Source organism: Babylonia areolata, chromosome 11, assembly GCF_041734735.1.
Source record: "Babylonia areolata isolate BAREFJ2019XMU chromosome 11, ASM4173473v1, whole genome shotgun sequence".
NCBI lineage: Eukaryota > Metazoa > Mollusca > Gastropoda > Neogastropoda > Buccinidae > Babylonia > Babylonia areolata.
Genome location: NC_134886.1, coordinates 9,396,002 through 9,410,516, shown reverse-complemented (window position 1 = coordinate 9,410,516; position 14,515 = coordinate 9,396,002). Strand labels below are relative to the sequence as shown.

The window sequence follows — 14,515 nt, the reverse complement described above, 5'->3', positions numbered from 1 at the left end:
AATAACAGTTTGAATTTCCAGACGAAAAGAATGTATGATGTAATATAGTATAACTGAGTAATTGATATTACTGAGGGACTTCTGGAAGAACACTATTTCAGTTCACTTTGTAGTCTTTGTTTTTTAAACCCTTTGTGTTTTTGCAAGTTAGTGGAATAAACATTTCTTGGCATTTTAGACAAAGTATAAAAGTATGCCATACCACATTTCTTGATTTCACTGTTTACGTACAAAGATCATGCAAGTACTATGTCATCATAGTCGATACAAAGTTGTTATTTAGAATAAAAGTTAGTTCAGAATGAAGACGTGCTGTTGCGTCGGCACACTCTAAAGTTCATCCTCAGTTTTATGATTGCGCAAGTCTTTCAGAGGGAGCTGTCCAGGATAGGGGGGAATACAGAGTGTATCTCTTCCTCACTACTGTGTCACACAAATCAGTGAAAGCACAGACAGGGGCAATAGCCGAGTGGTAAAAACGTTGGACTATTAATCTGAGGGTCCCGGGTGCAAATCTTGTAACGGCACCTGGTCGGTAAACTAAAGGGTGGAGATTTTTCCTATCTCCATGGTCAGTATATATGCATACCTCCTTGTGCCTGAACCGCCTTCATGTGTTTTTGGAAGCAGAAGATAAATACACCTGTTAAAGATCCTGTAATCCATGTCAGCGTTTGGTGGGTTATGGAAACAAGAACATACCCAGCGTGCACACCCCTGAAAATGGAGTATGGCTGCCTACATGGCAGGGTAAAAACTGTCATACACGTAAAAGCCCACTTGTTTTAATAGGAGTGTATGTGAGATTTGCAGCCCAAGAAGAAGTGAGAACACAGATCAGTGGCAGCAGAGTTGAAGAGAAACCCAGAGGTGGCGGTGATGATTGGCGCATTAGCAGCTGAGGGGCGGGGAGGGGGGTGGGAGTCAGTTCACACCAGTCCCCCTGCTATCCAGAGACTGTGCAGATAACCTCGGTGGTCTGACTGCTGGATAGAGGAGGGGTCAGTGATGGCAGGCTGGCAGGGTGGGGGTGATAAGGAAGCAGGGTGAGTGCTTGCCAGGGCTGATGGGGTGGATGACTTGAAACGTGTTCACACTGGTTCAGCTGTCAAGTTGATGTGGCAATTGATTGGGGTGTGACAGCTGATGTGGCAGTGGATAGCGGGGAGAGGCTGTTGTAGATGTGCCCTTTTTGTGTCTTGCTGGCTGGCTTTGTTGACAGTAACTTTTTATTTTATACAACCTGACTGTGTTGGTCATATGTGAATTATGTAAGACAGTGTGTGGAGCAGGAGTCATTTGCTTTTTCACCCCCTGTTTTTTGTGCAGCCTAATCAAAAAGCGAGCAAATGTTCACATGGTTTTATCCTTTTTGTTGTCAGTTCTTTTTTTCCTTTTCTTTAAAAAAAAAAAGAAAAAAAAAAGAAAGAAAGAAAGAAAAGAAGAAAAAAAGTGTTGTTGTTAAAAGCTTGTCTTGATTGCGGCACAATTTACATTTCCATCTTTCAAGCCTGAAACCCCTTTTTCAGGCATTGTTTTGACAGTTTTCCCCTCAGAACGGGAGGAGAAGAGGAAAGCCGGCTCTAGTGTTGTGATAGCACTGAAGCTTTAGCCCTTCACTGTTGTCTCCACCCCCACCGACCCCCCCCCCCCCTTTTTTTTTTCCCTTCCCCCCTCCCCCATTTTTTTCTTCTTTCTTTTTTTCCCCCCTTCTGTTTTTTTCTTTTTCTTTTTTTTATTCCCCCACCCCTCTCATCCTCCCCTTTGAACGAAAATAGTGTTAGAAGAGCTGGTTTTATAGGGAGGGGGAGATGTATGCTTTGAAAGGGCAGCAGCCCAGTTATGGGTGTTCCGGGTGCCTGCAGCTGCCGCTGTTTGTCAACGCCTGGCTTTGATGCCTGGGGGCGGCAGTGGGTGGGTTGGTTGGTTGGTTGGTTGCACCCAGCAGCTAGCTCCTCAACTCTGGCTGCCTTTCTGGCTGGCCAGGTTGATGTGGTGTGTGTGTGTGTGTGTGTGTGCGCGCGTGTGTCCCCCATTCACTGGCACTTGCACACATTCACAACAGAGGTGGTGCATGCTGGTGGTGTAGGTTTGGGGGGAAGCAAGGGGCATCTTGTTGTCTCTGAAACATGTGCTTGGAGGATGGACGAAGTGTGTGTGTGTGGGGAGAGGGGGGGGGGGGGGGGGGTGGCTCAGATAGTGGAAGGGTAGGGGAGTGGAGAGACTTTGGTTTGTTGTTTTTTTTGTTGTTGTATTTTTTAGGTAATGTTTTATTGTGTTGTACAAATGCTAGAAGAGCTAGGAATGATCTGCCATAAACAGAGAGAATAACTTGGTAATCATTATGCGCCGGTAGATTCATTCCCGATTGTATGGAGGAAACCAGCAGCGGACATGGAAAAGAAATCGACTGCTGTCTTGTCTGAAAGTGAAAGGAAAAGCCACTTTTGTGAACAAAATGACTTTTTTTTTAAGTTTTTTTTTTCCGGTCTGAAAATCACCTTAAAAAAAAGAAAAGAAAAAAAAGGCAGACAAAAATTTGTCTGTGTCAGTGTGGAGCAGAAGCAGTGTGGGCTGTGGTGCAGTAAGCAGGTCTGCACTCAGCCAGCATAGAATTCATTTCTTTTTTCTTCTTCTTTCTTTCTTTCTTTCTTTCTTTTCTTTTTTCTGGGTCTGTAGTCGTTGATGTAGCAGCTCAGGTGTGCATGCTGTTAAAGCTGTGCGGTAAACTTGCACCTGACAGCTGTTCGCATGGATTGGGGGAAAGGTTTGGAGCCAGGAAGAGAGGGGTGAGGGGGGCAGAGGTGCTGGAGGAAGTAAGGGGTGGGAGGGGGTTGGTATGGATAAGATGTGTGTGTGTGTGAGAGAGAGAGAGAGAATCTGGAAGCTGTTAAAGAGGGTGGAAGTGAGAAATGCCCAGTGTTGAGGGAATGGAGGTTTGTAGGCATGTAGGTTTATTTAGACCAGCCTGCATGTTCTGGCATGGATGTGTTTTTTTTTGTTTTTTGTTTTGTTTTGTTTTTGATTAATTGACAAGCATGTGCATGCACATGCATGATGAGTGCGTGCACGTGCGGATGTATGCACACACCACTCGCGTGTATGCACATGCACATAAACCAGACTTGTGCACCACATAATGCACCAAGATGAGCTTGCGTGTGTGCTTATTATATGTGCACATTGCATAAGCTCGTGACTGTCTTTCTCTCTGTCTGTCTCATCGAACCTATTCATCTCAGTGCTCTCTCTCTCTCTCTCTCTCTCTCTCTCTCTCTCTCTCTCTCTCTCTCTCTCTCTCTCTCTCACACACACACACACACACACACACACACAGATAAACTTGCTTGCTAACTCATGCCCTCAGTCACTCACTGAACAAAAACTGACTCATTCACTGTGATTCATGATCACCTGTACTGCCATGTGTGTTGCAGAACAGTTTCAACCCCAGTGATGAATTGATATATATCCAGCCCTCTACCTATCTTTTTCTATCTCTTTTGTTTTCTCTTTTTTTTTTTTTTCTTTTTTTTTTTCTTTTTTTTTTGGTCTGGTAGAAGGGGGAAGAAGCTCCTATAACCCAAAGCAATTACGACATACAGATAGCAATCTCTGCAGATAGCATGATATAAAAATATGCGTCGTGAAAAGCCCTACATGCTTGTGCACTCGCATGCATGCTCACTTGTCTTTCCCTGGCAAACACACACAAGCGCGTGCGCGCGCGCACACACACACACACACACACACACACACACACACACACTGAACAATTGAAATGAAAAATGATGGGCGCAATAGCCGAGAGGTTAAAGCGTTGGACTTTCAATCTGAGGGTCCCAGGTTCGAAGCTCAGTTATGGCACCTGGTGGGTAAAGGGTGTAGATTTTTCCGATCTCCCAGGTCAACATATGTGCAGACCTGCTAGTGCCTGAACCCCCTTTGTGTGTATAAGCAAGCAGAAGACCAAATACGCATGTTAAAGATCCTGTAACTCATGTCAGCTTTCAGTGGATAATGGAAACCAAAACATACCCAACATGCACACCCTCAAAAATAGGAGTATGGCTGCCTACATGGCGGGGTAAAAACGATCATTCACGTAAAAGCTCACTTGTGTACAAAGGAGTGAACGTGGGAGTTGCAGCTCACGAACAAAGAAGAACTAAGAATAAACAAACATCATAGCGTATGAGCAGACACAGCGGAGACAAGCAACAACAACAACAACAAAACACATCATTGGAGATCTCCTGCGGACATTGTCAGTTTTGTCAGCAAGGTGTCTGAGTAGCCAGCTGTGCTTTGTTGTTGCCCCAGCTGATATCTTTCCCATTGGGCTCTCCATGTGAAAAGGGAAAGAGTGTGGGGATGGAGGGAAAGAGTTGAGAGGAGGGAGGGAGGGAGACTGTTTCCTTGACAACCAAATCTGCTGCTGAGTTGGTTTGACACCTGCTGCATGCAATGGCGGGTGCAGACAGACACACCTGCACAACACTCTGTGTGTGTGCATGTTGAAATGATATTGGTGGAGAAAGTTTGGATTAATTGGGCACATGGATGTGTTATCTTCGTTAAATGTATGTGTGTGTGTGTGCGCACACAAAGGCACCCGCACATCATAACACTGAGATCAAAAGAGCAGTAAAAGAGCTCTGTTGCAGATTGTCTCTGTTGTTTTGGAGAGTAATGGTTGTACAATTATTTCTGAGTGATTGTTGTTGTTTTCGATTGGCTTTTCTTTGTTTCTTTCAATGGACTTTACTGTGTTATAGGGTGTATTGTATTTGTTAATTAGTAGTAATATAGTTTAGTTCATTGTTGTACTGTTGAGCTTGTACTTATGAGTTAGGTTGTTGTACTGTTTAATTTGTTGTATGTTTTAGTTTGTTATTGGATGGTTTAGTTTGCTGTTGTAACATTTTGTTTGTTGTTGTTTTTATGTTGTTTCAGGTATTTGGTGTTTTACGAAGTATTTGTTTGTGGTTGTACATTTCTTTTATTATTTTCATTTTGTACAGTGTTTGGCATAGAGCAGTTTAGTTAACCTAATACTCAGTGTGACAAGGTTTGAATTTGCTTTGGTTTTTTTGTTTGTTTCAGAAACAGTTTGTGAAAGGCCTGAAGCAGTATGGCAAGAACTTCTTCCAGATAAAGAAGACCTTGCTACCTCGGAGACAAACAGTAAGTACTCTGAACCATGAAGGGTTTGTATTGTTCTAAATCATGAGGGTTGGAGGAAATTCAAATGCATTCAACATTTATGGAAAATTGATGTGTGGGGAAAATGTAGTTTTCCTATCGGGTAAAATGTGTAGATATTCATGTGATATATACAGAGATGCCAACTGTTACGATTTCACCATAATTTGTTCCGCTCGATCGCAGTTTATTCCAATGTTACGCCAACATCAGAATTGTTCCAACAAGTTCATTTTCAACAACATTGCATATATGCTTTTCTGTCGTAACATTACCCAGACGCTCTAGACCTATTGATCATGAGGCCAGGGCAGTCACTACTAACCTTGGTCTCAATTGATAATGGTCAGCTGTGCGCATGCCTGTTTGTAATGAAACAGCATTGAGTGGACCAATCAGCTTAATCATTTGCCTGAACAAGAGAGAATGTGGCTTAATCAAGTTGCGTCTTGGTCAAACAGCGTCTGTGTCCGGTGGATTAAGCTATGGAGTGTAAGGAAAGAACAAGCGGCTGGAAACAGAAGTCAGCCATGGATTCTGATGTGAGAAACAAGATGAAGAAAGACCAGGGAAGTGACGCAGTGCTACAGACATGTCAGCTGTAAAGAAGCAGCGGCAGGCACAGAAGTTTCTCCTAATGTCTGAATGTTCCTACCAAATTCAAAATGTTCCTACCAGATTTCCTGAGTGTTCCTACAAAAACTTGACAGTGGTTGGCATCTCTGTATATAGTGGTACACAGGCTGCTTGGGGATAAAGGTATTCACATGGACCTGTGAAGGGGAACCATGCCACACTCTGAACCAAGACCACAGCCCTGAACAATTTGATCTTCAGGGCGCCGGCCAGAAGGACATTAAACTCCACCCTATTGTTCCCCTGGAGGATTTCAGGTTGAGACTTCTGATTGAGAGGCTTCTGCAAGAGAGGATTAGTGAGAGAGAGAGAGAGAGGAGTTAGCAGCTTGAGGTGAGGGGAGAAGAGAGACAGAGAATGACGAGAAAGAACGGGAAAGAAGAGAAGACTGAGGAGACAGAACATCACCCTGATTAACAGATCACCAGGACGCTGTCCATTCCATCCACACCAGAAGATCCAGAGACTGCAGTGCCTGAACAGAACTTGCTGTTGCGCTACACCAAGAATGCACATTTCCTGGGTATCATCCCTTTTTGGGGGGGAGGAGTGGGGGGGTAGCTTACATTTAACAGTTTAGGGACATCACTGTTAGAGCAGGAACGGCGGTGTGGTATATTTTGGGCATTTAAAGGGGTTGGGGCGCTTATTGTGTGAACAAAGTTTGTGTAATAACCATGTTTTTATTGAATCCCAAGTATGAATGTCCTCCAGAGGAGGAGGAATTTATAGTAGATGCTGAATCTCAGAGAAGAGTCTAGAAGTCAAGTCTGCAGGCAAAGGTGAGGAAGAAGTACCCACAGACCAGAGAGAGACTTGTTGACTATGTTGTCACAGGGCCCAAGCAGTCAGGTGGAATGAGGAACTTCTTGAGCGGAAATGGATGTGTGTGATACCGGTTGTTTTGTTTTTTTGGTTGTTTTTTTCTGGATTCCAGTGCGTGTGTACTGTTTCTGTTTCTGTTCAGTAACCATGATTTTACTGGTGCACACACGTGTGAAGAAATTGAAGCTGTGTAATAACCATGATTTTACTGGTGCACACATGTGTGTGAAGAAAGTGAGGCTGTGTAATAACCATGATTTTATATGTCCACACGCGTTTGTGAAGAAAGTGAGTCTGTTTTATAACCATGTTTTTATTGGTGTACATAATGTGTGAAGAAAGTGAGGCTGTGTAATAACCATGATTTTATTGGTGCACATAATGTGTGAAGAAAGTGAGGCTGTGTAATAAACATGATTTTATTGGTGCACATAATGTGTGAAGTAAGTGATGCTGTGTAATAACCATTACTTTATTGGTGCACATAATGTGTGAAGAAAGTGAGGCTGTGTAATAACCATGATTTTATTGGTGCACATGATGTGTGAAGTAAGTGATGCTGTGTAATAACCATGATTTTATTGGCCCCCATGTGTAAACCAATTCATCGTAATAACCAACATTTTGAAGGTGTGTGTGTGTGTGTGTGTGTGCGTCCACTGTAAAGTGTGGCATTTTCTCTGGAACTGCGGCAAGGACCCCATACTATGGATGTATTGTACTGTATTACTTCTTTGTCACAACAGGTTTCTTTGTGTGAAATTTAAGCTTCTCTCCCTGGGAAAGCATATTATTACTGTGTAGCACTATTTTTTCTTTTTTTTCTTTCCCCCTGTCTGCAGCTAGTACAAGTGTATTTGTTTTGCTGTCAGAGTGGATTTTTTCCTAGAATTTTGCCAGTGACAACCCTTTTGTTGCTGTACGTTTGTTTGTTTTTTTCACATGCTGCACTTTGGACCTTGGTTTATCATTTTATCCAAAACACAAGCAGCCAGACCACCACTAAAGTCTAGTGATGGAGGGGGAATGTGGGGGGTGGCGGTGTGTGTGAAAAGATAGTTGGAGATGGTGGGAGGGGGAGGTTATGGGGGATATTGTTCCCTGTTTGTATCAAAGGTGAGGGGAAGAGGTGGAAGTGATACCTGTGCAAGGTGAAGAGAGACCTCAGTAATTCAGTGAAGGTAAAACAAAAAAAACACAAACTGTTGATTCTGCATGGGAGAAGAGTACCAACACACACACAGGTTTTTGTACCAACAGCTCACAGACTTTGTGTCTCTCATCATTTTGTCTTTTTCGGTTATTTTAGGTAGACATAGATTTTAATTCTTGTTTCTTTCTTCTTTTGTTTGTTTCTTTGTTTTGTTCTGTTTTTGTTTTTTGTTGTTTTTCTGTTTACACAAGGGTGGAGATGGTTTTGCCGACAGTTTGGTAAATCATGTGGAATTTTATACTTTTGGAATGGATTTTTTTTTTTTTTTTTTTTTTTTTTTAACACCAGTATGCAAAATTGACATCTTTCTCACCCTCCCCCCACCCCCCCACCCCTGTTCATCATCACCTGCTCTTTCTGTCAATGCTTCTTCCGTCTCTTGATGAGGATAACTCTGTTGCTCCATCCCTCACTCTCTCTCTCTCTCTCTCTCTCTCTCTCTCTCTCTCTCTCTCTTTATTTCACTCTTTGTGTTACATTTCATTTTTGTTTTCTTTTCGGTTCTCTTCATCACCCCCTTCCCTCCTAGCTCCAAGGCTTTTTTTTTTGGCTTTTTTTTTTTATAAACTCTTTGCTGGCCTTAGCTCTTCAGCTCTTTTTTGCTGTTGTTGTTGACAACTTCTCTTGCTTTCTTCATCAGATGCTTTTCTCTCCTTTTTCCCACATTTCTGTGTCGCACTCCCCTCCCTCTCTCTTTTCCTCCCATCACCCCCCACCCCGCCACCCTCCCCCAAACCCCAACCCCCACCCCACTCTCTCCCTGCCCGGAAACCTGCATATAACATAGAAATTAGAATCTCCCGGCATGGCCCAACAGCATGTGGTGTTTTATGAAGGGGTTGGCGGTGCTGTCTGGTAACATGTTTTGATTTTTATTCGGCCCTCTGCGAGCACCACTGGGGCATGCTGGGCCGATTTGCGGAGGGGATAATGTGCCATAAACTGCTTTCCTTTCGTGGCCTGCCCAGTCTATGCTGGTGGTGGTTGGGTTTTTGTTTTTGTTTTTTGATGGTGGTGGTGTTGGTGGAAAGCATGGCTTTCCTATGTGTGTAGAGAGTGCGTTTTGAGCAGACTTGATGCTGGTGGGTTTTTTGGTTTGTTTGTTGTTGTTTTTTTTGTTTTTTGTTTTTTTGTTGTTGTTTTTGATGATGGTGGTGGTGTTGGGGAAAGTATCGCTTTCCTCTCTCTGTGTGTTTCGAGCAGATTTTTTTTTTTTTTTTTTTTTTTTTTTTTTTTTAGTCGTTTTGATTTTTGTATGGTATGATTGGAGTTGGATTTCCATGCCGGGAGGAAGTGTGTGTAGGTTAACGAGCAGGTTGTGCATTATATTGATAATTATGACAGTAAGTGAACGTTGGGATGGAAGGGATTTGGATGCATGAAGATAAAGTGTTGAATTACTATTTAGTGTTAAAAAAAAAAAAAAAAAAAAAAAAGATAATAAATATGAAGGGTTGAAATGTTATGTAATGCTGGGATTTTTTGTTTGTTTTTTTTTCTCTCTCTCTTACCTTTTTTTTTTTGTTTGTTTGTTTGTTTTTGGTTGTTGTTTTGTCCAGTTTTATTCTTTTTGTGCAAGTGTTTTTTGTCATTGTTTTGTTGTTTTTTTGTTATGGGTTTGTTTTTTTTCTCTCTCCTCTTTCTCTATTCTTGTTGCTAAAAGCTAAAAGACCTTGCACTCAACCTTCATTCAGAAAGTCCAGTCCGTCCACTGATCTTGACCAAGCCTCCTCCCTGCCAACATCCTTCTTTCCATACTTTTTGTGTGTGCTTTTTATGGGGCAATACTGTGTTTTATTCTACTTTCCTTGATATATGATTTTGTTTTGTGTGTGGTGGTGGTGGGAGGGGTTGTTTAATAGTTCATCAGACTGTAAGCTGGGTCAGACATTGTGTGTGTGTGTGTGAGAGAGAGAGAGAGAGAGAGAGAAAGTAAATGGTGTCAGACAGGAAGATTATCTTGTGACAGACAATTAGGAGAGGGGGGGTGGGGGGGTGCGAAGGGTGGCGGGGGTGATGACAGTGTCAGCCCCTCCCTGACACTGTGTGGTGTCAGTCTAGTGCCATCTATCACACCAACATGGGAGACCAGCAGGTGATAGAATGCGGGGCATTGGTTGAGGTCAGGGAGAACACATGTTTTCTGCTTGTGTCTTACAGTCTTTTAAGTGGGAGTTAACAATGCTTGTATACATTGTTTCACCATTCATTTTGATTTTTTTTTTTTTTTTTTTCTTTTTAATTTTTGTTTTGTTTTATTTTTGGCTTTTTAAAAAAAAAGTTTTTTTAAAGTCATAATGATGCCTGCTCAGCCTTCACGCTCCTTCAGATAAAATAAATAAAAAGTGGAACGTACACTTGTGTATTTCATTTCCCCACACATTTTTGACTCGCTTGTGTAAACAAAGTGAGTCTATGTTTTAACCCGGTGTTCGGTTGTCTGTGTGTGTGTCCGTGGTAAATTTTAACATTGACATTTTCTCTGCAACTACTTTGTCAGTTGACACCAAATTTGGCATAAAAATAGGAAAAATTCAGTTCTTTCCAGTCATCTTGTTTAAAACAATATTGCACCTCTGGGATGGGCACAAAAAAATTTTTAAAAATGAAGCCTAATTATATGCAAACTGCATTTACTGTTATATTTATATTTTTTTGTATTCCCTAAACTTGGCACTTTGATCTGATATTCTGACCCAACAGCTAGAGCAGTCATTATTATCATTTTTTGTTCAAACAGGAACTTCTTTTGCTAAGCATGGAATTTTTATTTTGCAAACGTTTTGGTGCAGATAGTAAAAATGGGAAATTACTCTGTAATGCCAGGGGAGTTAATTTGCTTTAAACTGATCTTTCTCATCTTAAACATTACATTTTGAAATTATACTCAATACATAAAAGCTTGGATTTTTTTTTTTTTTTTTTTTTTTTTTTTTTTTTTTTTTTAGTGTATCACAAGTGAGTCTTGAAGGCCTTGCCTCTCTTGTTTTTCTTTGGGGTTCCTTCTTCCTGGTAAATGGGACATTAATTTCTATTCCTAATTTCCACAAATGTTAGGAATATTTTATTGTTAGACACCTGTTCCTTCCTTTCTCATAAGGTGCAATTTTGTTTGTTTTTGTTGGGGTTTTTTGTTTGTTGTTTTTTTGTTTGTTTTGACCTATTTTGTGATTCAGCATCAAACTTTTAGTTGAGGTGGAACTATTGGAATTGAAGTTCCTTTTGTCACAACAGTCAGTGTGGTGACAACCACTCCTTTTGCTTCCTGTAATAGACACATGATTAGATTGATTACTTGTCTCTCCCATCACAACCCCTGCACTTACCATTCATTGTCCTGCAGGAAAAATCTTCATCACAGAGGATTCGTAATTACCTCAGACCTTATCCAGGGAGCAGCATCTTGTTCTTCACAACTGTCTGTCCTCCTCTGCTTCAGACCTGCCACAGTGAACTCATTGGTGTGGATGTTTTCAACCTCTGATCAGTGCATGTTGCTGTCACTGTCTTGTGCACTGTCCCCAGTTTCCTAAGTGATTGAAGTCTACACAGTTCCAGCAGGAGAGTTCTTTACATGAAAACTTTCCACAGATGGTTTACAGTGCCTGTCAGAAAGGGGTCATGTTCCCCAGTGATTAGTTCAGCATTTCCAAATCCTCTGCAGTATCAGCTTGTCAACATGTTCCAGTGATGGATATCAGCTTGTCACTGTCTGGTGATAAGAGGCTAACCCTGTCCAATGTGTCCTGTGTGTTGACAGTCAGGGTTTAGCCCTTTCATGTTCTCCTGAGGTCTTACATGACCCTTTTTCTTCTACTGTGAGAGGGAACAGGAGGGAGGGGGGGTGGGGGGTATAGGTTTTTTTAGATAACAGAAATATGAGACAAACTTGACAGTATGGAAATGAGATGACGAAGACTGCTGACTGTCTTCATGACTGGAATTAATAATCAACCATTATTTTCCTTTATACCTATCACCTGACAAGTCATAGAGTTGTCACATTGAAAAAAGGTGGGTTTTTTTTTTCTTCACTTGTGCAAAGAGACCAGTGTGACTGTGCACAAATGGATGGCGTAAGTGTACATGTCATGCATGCTTATGGGGACGAGTTAACATGTTTGTGTGGCTGATAACATCTGAAAAAGAATTAATACTGGTCTGCTGTTTTTGATGTGTTTATGTGTTTTAAATGTCTGTAAACAGACTGGCTGGGATCTGTAATGTTTCTGTTGTAGCTGCAGAAATTGCTTGTGCTATGAAACGTACACACTCCCAACATTGTTATGGCTCACTTGTGTTTTCAATATGTTGAAAGCAAAACTGTATGGAGTGTGAGCTGATGAAAGAAGGGGTTTTTGGTCAGAGGAAAAATGCAGAACTCTGACAATATGTATATGAAATATGATGAAAAGAGGGGTTTTGCCTTCATGTTTCATGTATACACAGTCTGCTGTTTACACAGGCCACATGAGACACCTTTGTCAGTGGTAGCACAGACTGTTGCTTAATGTGTTTACATATGTGCATGCATTCTGTGATGTTGATGTATCTTGTGATCAGAAAAATGGGTCAAACTTGCTGCTGGTTCAGCCGCTGAATCACAAACATGAAAGAAAACAAACAGGGGGGAAACCAACTGCTGACCTTTCCTCACAGCCTTCACTGGATGAACACACACACAGCAGGTGAATGAACACCTGAAGGAGGGGGAGAACAGGATACATCTGTGGAGGAAAGATAGGCGTGTTGATGTTCAAGGAAACACACTGTTTTGGGGGGAAAACGAAACTGAAGGAAGAACTCCTCACACAAGGCACTTTCACTGAACCAAGACCCAAAGCCTTGAACAACTTGACCTTCGGGTTTTTTCACCAGTGGTTTGTTAGACTCCACTTCAAGCTACAGAGGACCAAGACCCCACCCTTACGAACAAGATACCTCGACAAAGCAGAAACCCAAACAAAGCTCTGAACAGCTTGACTGTAATGTGCAAAGCATTAGATTGTAAACTCAGCTCTATTTTGGGAAACAGTCTTGAGTGTTGTGCATCGGTCTTGGTGGTCCTTTCATTGAGGGAGGTAACTGGTATCTGGACCCTGGAACATGCACACAGTACGTAATGGCGCAAGACCCACAGAGACACTGCTTGATCCTGGTTGCCGAGCTACAGCAATGTAAAAATAAATAAATAAATAAAACAACCTGACAAAGAGAAACAGCTGCGGTGTCACTGTTCTCAAGACGCGCCTTCCATGTGTTCCGGACCTGCGTTGAAAGTTACAAGAGAAGGTCAAACAACGATTGAGTGTGTGCCACCAGTTATGTCTACGGGTCCTCAGGTTCAGACTATCCTGTAACAGACCGTTGCATGTCATTCAATGAAAGTAAGCAGGATACTGAAAGCAGTTTACAAGGGCCAGCGGTTTGTGTTGATGTGTTGTCAGTTCAAACCAGTCTATTTCAGTCGCTTTGTGCGTCACCGTCGACAGTGGCTCGGCCGGGGGTAACCCAAGACGGGGGCTCTGGATGGCTGTGAAACACACGCTGTCGCCTGCGAGGGGCTTTGTGGCGAAATTTATGCTGTGTGGAGTGGGAAAATTGATACCCGAAGCCATATATCTGATAGCTGTTAGGCTTTTGACAGAATTTACAGGCCTTTTCAGGGCCTGTGTGTGGAGAGGATAAGCACAAGAATGTATTCTCCCCCCTCCACTTCCCCGAGAATCAAAGGAGCCCCTGATTCGGGTTTAAGAGATACGTGCTAGTTGGCAGGCGGGTGACATATCCCGAGGCAGCGTTTAGGGGCAGTGTGTGTTGGTGTTGTGTGTGGACCGCAGTTACTTGGATTCGGTTTGCCTGCAGACGGCTTTGTGAAGTTGTGTCTCTGATAGTGGTGGCTGCGTGTGAACAACCCAGCAAAACGAAGGGACAACATTGACAAGAATTTAAGGTGGGGGAGAGAGGAGAGGAAAGTGGAGGACGAGGGGGGAAAGAACGGGGGGGGGGGGTGCAGAGGGTAATGAATCCTATAAATGACAAAGTGCTCCTTGTGTAAATTGTTTTGTTCGTGATTGTTGGAATTAGCTCTCATTTGTTTTCTGTATTTGTTTAAGAAACAAGCGTGCGCAATCACAGAGAGAGAGAGAGAGATTAATATCGTTAATTAATCATCTGTGTGCTGCAGACAGACAGTAAAGGATTAAAAGACATAAAATTTGTGATGACAGCATTCATCATCTGTCACAGGGCAGACATTTATCACAAGCCTGTGCAAGTGTACTGCTTGACAAGAATATATTATTTTTAAACTCAACATGTGTAGGATTTAGACGAGTGGATCTTGCCTAGTTTTTGTGACACACGCCGTGTTAGCAAATGTGACCTGAACCTGAGGCTCGCATTGTTGCCATAGTTTTTGCGAGGGTTTTTTGTTGTTGTTGTTTTTTTTATGTGCTGTGTGTGTGTGTGCAAAAAGGCATATCTCCTTACCCCAACACATCAGAGGGAAAGTCGTGGATCGGCGCCCTGAGTGAAGGAGGCTTGATGGATATATGGTGACCACGTGTGTGATCAGTCAGCGAGAGATGTTGGTTTTGATGTTGCGTGGATGTTTTACGGTGTGTGGAAAGGAGG

At 42.3% G+C, this 14,515-nt stretch overlaps 1 protein-coding gene across 1 annotated transcript in view; it reads left to right on the top strand.

Annotated features, from left to right (window-relative positions):
* LOC143287138 (uncharacterized) overlaps positions 1–14,515 on the top strand; it is a 327,313-nt gene that overhangs the window by 228,150 nt on the left and 84,648 nt on the right. The window contains exon 9 of the mRNA XM_076595083.1: positions 5,107–5,187. Coding sequence (XP_076451198.1) covers positions 5,107–5,187 — 81 coding nt within the window. The remainder of the gene's footprint in view (positions 1–5,106; positions 5,188–14,515) is intronic.